This window comes from Carlito syrichta, unplaced genomic scaffold, assembly GCF_000164805.1.
Source record: "Carlito syrichta isolate Samal-C Ts95f unplaced genomic scaffold, Tarsius_syrichta-2.0.1 Scaffold260196, whole genome shotgun sequence".
In the NCBI taxonomy this organism is placed as follows: Eukaryota; Metazoa; Chordata; class Mammalia; order Primates; family Tarsiidae; genus Carlito; species Carlito syrichta.
In genome coordinates, this window is record NW_007204292.1 from 134,435 (window position 1) to 141,918 (window position 7,484).

Consider the following 7,484-nt stretch of genomic DNA (forward strand, 5'->3'; position numbering starts at 1 on the left):
CAATCCACTCACCTCGGCCTCCCAAAGGCACGGGATTACAGGCTGACCACCGAGCCCGGCTAAAAGTTATCATTCTTGCTAGGATAACTCTCAGTCATTTGGCTAGCGAGAACAGGCTTTTGTTGAGACTGTTTTAGTCTGTACCTGTTGGTGTTTCCATGTTGCCAACTTCTTTACCTCCAAATCTGGTATATGTGAGACAGAAGGAAAACCTGGGGAACTCAGTACCATGTCATACCATAGGTGTCCAGGTCCCTTTCCGAGTGCCTTCTTTCCACCTTTCATAATCTTTTTTTTTTTTTTTTTTTTTTTTTTTGAGTTTGGAGTCTCACTCTGTTGTTCAGGCTGGAGTGCACTGGTGCAATCCCGGTTTACCAGTTCGCCACAGCTTGGGCTCAGACAGACCTTCTGCCTCAGCCTCCTGAGTAGCTAGGACTACAGGTGCATGCCTCCATGCCCGGCTAATTTTTTATACTTTTTTGTAGAGACAGGGTCTCACTATGTTGCCTAGGCTGATCTCAAACTCCTGGGGTCAAGCAGTCCTCTTGCTTTGGCCTCCCAAAGTGCTAGGATTACAGGTGTGAGCCACCACATCTGGCCTCAGAGTCTTCTTACATCTGCTTTGTATGTAATGTCTAAGGTTTTCAGTTGTTTTAGTACAAGGAATAGGGAGAATTACATTTTTGTCGACTCCATTTTCCCAGAAGCAAAAGTTTTACCCACCTTGTGTTCTTGTACATAGAATCATATTGGAATACAGCCATGCTTCTTTGTTTGTATGTTGCTTGTAACTGCCTTCATGTTAAAATGGCAGAACTGAGCATTTGCAGCAGAGACCATATGGCCTGCAAAAAAGTTTGCTGACCCCAACTCTAATAGCTAAGTAACTCCCTGGTGGTGTGACCAGTCAGTTAGTGGTAGATGAAGGACTAGAGCCTAGATCCCCAGACATTTGACTTGCATAGGCGCGCGTTCTCTGTCCTTCCCTCCTCCCCTCCTTCCCTCCTTCCCTTCCCCCCATCTCTGTCTCTGTCTCCTGAAGTGTTAACTGCTTGAAAACTAGTCAAAACATAGACAGTATTCATTAGAAAGTGCAAGTCCTTCTGCTTTACAGACTTCATTCTTAACAGTTTATTATATGCCATTGTAGATGGTTTTAAACGTGTGAGCATTTACAGTACATATCTTACAAAGCTACTTAGAGTCATACTATACTCTTTTTCCCACTGAGTAGTATATAATGACACCAGGCAACTCCTAAGAAAATAAAATCCTTAATTTTTTGCATTTAAGTATCAAAGGCATACGAAGTTTGTAAATGACTATATTTTATACTATGGTGGCAAAAAAGAAGACTTCAGGCGTTTGGGGTAAGTATCCTGAAGTTTACACCGAATGGGAGGGGGTGGTGGATGACGTTCAAGATCTCCAGCTGCTGTGTCTTCTGGCTCTGCTCTTTGTCCCCTGCTTTCTGTTCCAGTTTCCTGTTTATAGCACAAGGTAGACACACCATCCACAGCTTTTAGCTCAGTAGCACTTCATGAATTCCATTTCTTTGGACAGGCCTCAGGCCATCTCCTCACCTGCTGAGTGAGGTATGACCCTGGCAGTAGCAGGGTACATGAGGAATACTCACATGTCTTACTGGCAGTAAAGAAATATTTAGACCTTAGTGTTTGGGATTGCTTTCTAAAAGGTAGGAAAACAGAAAACTCACTAGCATTTCCCACACATCCAAGTCCCTCCTGTATTTGAAGCCTGTCTCTATCAGAGCCTCTTGGTTTCTCGTGAGTTGTTTTTTCCTCTGGCTTAGTCTTCTGAATCAGTGGGTGCTGAACAACTTTATTACCATTCAATTACCCCAGATTCATCTCCCCTATCAGTTTAGCTTGTATCCCCCACTCATTTTTTCTACCCTCAGACTTGTCAGCATTTTATTTTGAAAGATCAGACTCCTTCTACTCTCTTCCTGTCTTATCCAGCCTTCCGAGGAAACTTGCTTATGTAGTGGTACTTTCTATAAGTGCCTTTTGAAAATATTGAAATAGTTTTTATAAATATGTGTACAAATATATGCACACTCACATAAAACTATTTTTCTTCATGTATTAGATTTTTTTTAATTTTCAAAATTCTCACAGAACTGTTGAACCTCCTAAATTTGACTAATTTTGTTCTTATATTAAATTAAAAGAGTTTTATTTTCCAGAGAAAATGACAAGACAGACTTGGACGTTATACGAGAAAATCATAGATTCCTGTGGAATGAGGAGGATGAAATGGACATGACCTGGTAATTTTGGCCATTGGAGGCACAGTACACGAGATGCATTAGTCATCTCCCTCCCGTTTTCTGAGTGTTTTCTTTGTCTCTTAGCCAAGGTGTTCAGCCCTTCATAGGACAGTTCTGAATCAAGGGCATAAAATCATGCCTGGAATTACTGACTCTGGTTTGTTTCTTTTGGTAATTTTTGACAGTTTTAACTGACTTCTCATTGCTTGATTTAGTCTTTTAAAAATAACATTTTTATAGTATTATATGTTGTCTTGCCACATGCTATTATTATATGCTGCATCTTTAATTTTTGAAATATTTTGGGGAAAAGTGGTACCTGGAAATGATTTTTTAAATCAAACAATAAAAAATAAAAAGTGAGGTGTAACTCTCCGTCGTACTTGTGACCATCAGTCCTCCATTTTCCCTTTCTGAGGGAACCACTATTAATAGTTAATATCCAGATATTCTGTGCACATGGAAGGAGTAGGTCTATTTAAAACATTAATATTTATGTAGTATGTGTTACTTGACATCGCTTGTAAGTGGGAAACTACAGTTGTATTTCTAGATGTATAATATTTATATTTCGTGTTAATCTAGGGAGAAGAGGCTCGCAAAGAAATACTATGATAAATTATTCAAGGAATACTGCATAGCAGATCTCAGTAGATACAAAGAAAATAAGGTATGCCTTCCACATATTTATAGAAGGAGGTTCTTATTCAAGTAAAATATTAATTTTATTTATACCATCATGTCCCACATTATTGTTTTAAAGATGCTAACTCTAGCCTAAGTTGTCCTGCCCCTATGTGGTGTCATTTGGACCACTTAACCTCTGCAGCTGTAGAGTTTACAAAGGGCCTATGGGAGTTTATAAAGAACAAGGGTGCATTTTTCCTTTTGTGAGCTGGCGTGAAAAGTCTAAAATTAAACGCAAGTGGCTATTGGATTCTGTTTCATCCTGATTCTAGTCTAGAGCCTCTAATGATTATAATGAATGATTTAACACTGCAGATATTGTCTTGTTTCACAGATGATGTTTGAAGTTGATAGATTCTTAAAAATTGACTGCTATTTATTGAGAGCCAGGTGCACAGCTTGTGTTACATAAATATGTCTATTCTGGTAAAATTAACATTGCAATCAGTGCTAATTAGTAATGGCAGATTTCCTTTTCCACTTTACATCTTGTTTTAGTTAATATTAAAGCTATTTTTGACCAGGCATGGTAGCTCATGCCTGTAATCCCCACACTTTGGTAGACTAAGGCAGGAGGATTGCTTGAGGCCAGGAGTTTGTGACCAGCGTAGGCAACATAGTGAGACCTCATCTCTATAAAAAATAAAAAAATTAACTGGGCATGGTGGTGTGCACCTATAGTCCCATCTACTCAAGAGGCTGAGGCAGGAGGATTGCTTGAGTTCAGGAAGTTGAGGCTGCACTGAACTTTGATCATACCACTGTACTCTAGCCCCTGTCTCTAAAACATAAAAAATAAATTTTTTTTTAAAGTTATTTTTATTCCTAGCTCAAACTCCAGATTGTAGTGGAGAAGGTGACCCAGGCACAGATGATCTCAACTGGAAATATGAAAGGGGGGATGTTGCATAAGTATGTATATTATGGATAGTCTATATTTGTACTACATTAAGTAAGATAGCCTGTTTAAGGCCAGTACAGTGGCTATAATCCCAGCACTTTGGGAGGCCAAGGCAAGAAGACTGTTTGAGCCCAAGCATTTGGGACCAGCCTAGGCAGCGTTTTAAGATCTCAACTCTACAAAAAAAAATAATCCGGCATGGTGACATGCGCCTGTAGTCCCAGCTACTCAAAAGGCCAAAGTGGAAGGTTCATTTGAGCCCAAGAGGTGAAAGCTACAGTGAGCCATGATTTTGCCACTGCACTCCAGCCTGGGCAGCAGTGAGACCCCCCAACTCAAAAAAAGCTATCTATATGTATATATCATAAAGATTTCTTTTTTGTTTAAATAGTTTGATCTCATTAGAACCAAGATTGGTTTAATGACTTTTTCATTAGTGCCTTTAATATGTGTGTTGCTTCACAATTTCTCATAAATTCAGAATGGCAGTGTTTATGTTATATAACCCTGGATATAAATCCATGCACTTAGTGTATCCCCCAACTCTGTTTCTTGTAAACTCGTTATGGGCTCTAGTTCAAAGCTATCACCTCTGTGCCTGCTAATTACCACATCTGATCCAGAAAGCACCACAGTGGTTGGAGCTGCTTGAAGTCGCTATATGCAAATCAAATGTGAATATTCTAAATCTTTCCAAGGAGCATGTAACAAAGTTGCATTTCCAACTCTGGCTTATTCCGGGATCCTTCTTCAATATTTTTTGTGGTTGTGCTTCAGTACTTACTGAAACTGCACTGGGACTGTGGTTTAATACTAATGCTTGGTGACTGTCCTTCAGAAAAAGCTACAGTCTTGTTGAAGGGAGAAAGTATGCATGCATAAAAATAAAATATTTGAATTCTCTATTTCTAAAACAACATATAACTGGAAATCATAGCTTAAAAAAAATAATCGAAACAAATTGTGTTTTCCTATTAGAACATGTGAGCATGATTTCAAGTAAGAGATTGAATATGACTCAGATTTTGAATGTGGATGCTGGGAGAAGTGGGGGATTTGGAGGTGGGTTTTTTTGAAGGGTGAAGATACAACTTGGATTTTGGTATGCCATTCTGTGACGGTTGGAGTGCAGCCTCTGGTTGCCTTGCTAGGATGAATTTTGTCACCATTTTATTTGCTCAAAGACAGTGTTTCATCCACTTACTTAAACCCAGCTCCTAGTTCATGCTTTATGCTTGTAGTAGGTACTTAGGGCGTTTTTGATGAATTTCCGTCTTTGCCTCATACTTTACTTGTTGTTTTCTCCCTTTGCCATTGAGAATTTAGTCGGATTTTCATATCAGTTAGGATTCGATTCAGCCGCAAGGATAGAGCACCTCCCCAAGAAACATGGGCTTAAATGAGCCAGGAGTTGATTTTCTTTGACATGAAAGTCCAAATGGAAGGTCATGAAGTCAGACTCCTTCTTGCTTATTGCTTGCACGTGTGACTTCTTTGTGACAGAGGGCAGAGAGGAAAGAGGAAGCTTGGCACCAAACTCTGAGTAGCTTCCGCTTTAATCCAGACTGGGAGATTTCAGTCAGGAAAGAATGTAAGGACACAGTCTTTAACTAGCAGGATTTAATGTAGTTGTTTTGTTACATTCTTATTTCCCCATAAGATTATAATCTTCTTGGTGACAGACACTTTTATATTTTATTTTATTTTATTTTATTTATTTATTTATTTATTTTTTTAGTTGAAACCTCACCGTGACTCACGCTAGAGTGCAGTGGTGTGATTGTGGCTTACTACAGCCATGAACAACACCTGGGCTCAAGTGAACCCCATCTCAGCTGCCTGAGTAACTGGGACTACAGGTGCATACCACCACACCTGGCTAATTTTTAAAAATGTTTTGAAGAGACCAGGTCTCGCTATGTTGCCTAGGCTGGTCTCAAACTCCTGAGCTCAAGTGATCTCCCACCCCAACCTCCCAAAGTGCTGGGATTATGGGCGTGAGCCACCACGCCCAGGATAATAATCACTTTTTATCCTCAGTAGAATGCCAAGCCTAATAAATAGTTGCTTATCAAGCTATTTTTGAATAAATTATTGAATGAAAGAGACAGTTTGGAAACTTTTGCTTTTACATATTTGTCTGTGCTTTGATAGACATCCCAACATATATTGATGGCAAGTAGTCTCCACATTCATAGATAGGTATCAAAATAGGGTCATCTTGACATTTTTATTTTGTTTTTAGACTTAGAGGATTTTATCTTTGGGTTTTAAGCAGAATATTTTGAAATATTTTGAGCACTTAAAATACGAAATTGCATTCAAGATACAAAATTACCAAATTCAAGCAAAAAATAACTAAACCAGGCATTGAACACTATCTGAATCCTCTCTTTTAATACAACAATCCTGTGAGGCTCAAGTTATTACTATCTTTATTTTTATACCTCAGGAGGAAATAGAGAAGTTAAGTAACTGTCCCAAGGTTACAGAGCTAGTTAATGAATGGTAGGACTTCTTGAGTTAAGTACAGGTAAGCATGATTCTAGACCTGAGAGTTCTTTAGTTTTGTTTTTAAAGTAGACTTTATTTTTTAGAGTATTTTTAGGTTTGCAGCAAAATTGAGTGGAAAGTACAGCGTTCCTGTATACCCTTACCCCCACCATAGTATCAATATCCCCCACATGAGTGGTACATTGATTACAATCTGAATCTGCATTGATACATCATTATCATTCAAGTGCACAGCCTACATTAGGGTTCATTCTTAATACTGTTCTTTATAAAGGTTTTGGCACATGTATAATGATGTGTGTCCACCATTCTAGTAGCATGGAGAATAGTTTCCCTACCCTAAAAATCCTCTATACTCCACCTGTTCCTTCTTCCTAATCCCTGGCAACCACTGATCTTTTAACTTCCTCCATAACTTTGCCTTTTCCAGAATATCACATAATTGAGATCATACAGTATGCAGCCTTTTCCGGTTGGCTTCTTCACTTAGTAATATGCATTGAAGGCTTCTTCTTGTCTTTTCATGGTTTGGTATTTCATTTCCTTTTAGTGCTAAATAATACTCCATCGTTTGTGTGGACCACAGTTTATTTGTCCATTTACTTAATGAAGGACATCTTTGTTGTCTCCAAGTTTTGGCAATTAGAAATAAAGTTGCTGTAAACATCTATATTCAGGTTTTTGTGTGGATATTAGTTTTCAGTGTATTTGATAAATACTGTACCAAGAAACATGACTGTTGGAGAGCTTTCAGTTCTTACGTTAAGCTGAATAGAAAACTAAACCATTTACCAAATCGTTGATAAATTAGCATATGAATGTGAAAGATCTTAAAAAGCAGCAGAGACAAATCATTTTTAGCCAAAATAGCAAAGTTATATTTAGGACTGTGAATGGAAGTTCAGCAACATTCCATGTTAAATTCTGGTCTGATCCTATAGCTTTCTTGTTTTGTCCCTGGGCCAAACTTTGGCAATGACAGAAACTTGAATAATGTTGGATTATATACTAATGAGAGACTTCTCAAATTAGGGTGATGAGATTAGAGGTGGGGCTTTTTTCCTTAAAACGATTGAACTCCGGCAACCC

The 7,484-nt window shown here is 38.5% G+C and overlaps 1 protein-coding gene across 2 annotated transcripts in view; it reads left to right on the forward strand.

Moving 5' to 3' along the window:
• Positions 1–7,484, forward strand: part of LOC103253982 (protein FRA10AC1) — a 35,737-nt gene that overhangs the window by 5,535 nt on the left and 22,718 nt on the right. The window contains exons 5-7 of one of the 2 annotated variants that reach the window (XM_008052176.1): positions 1,294–1,370; positions 2,210–2,293; positions 2,879–2,963. In XM_008052176.1, the coding sequence (XP_008050367.1) occupies positions 1,294–1,370; positions 2,210–2,293; positions 2,879–2,963 (246 nt within the window). The remainder of the gene's footprint in view (positions 1–1,293; positions 1,371–2,209; positions 2,294–2,878; positions 2,964–7,484) is intronic. The other variant, XM_008052178.1, reaches the window with a different exon arrangement.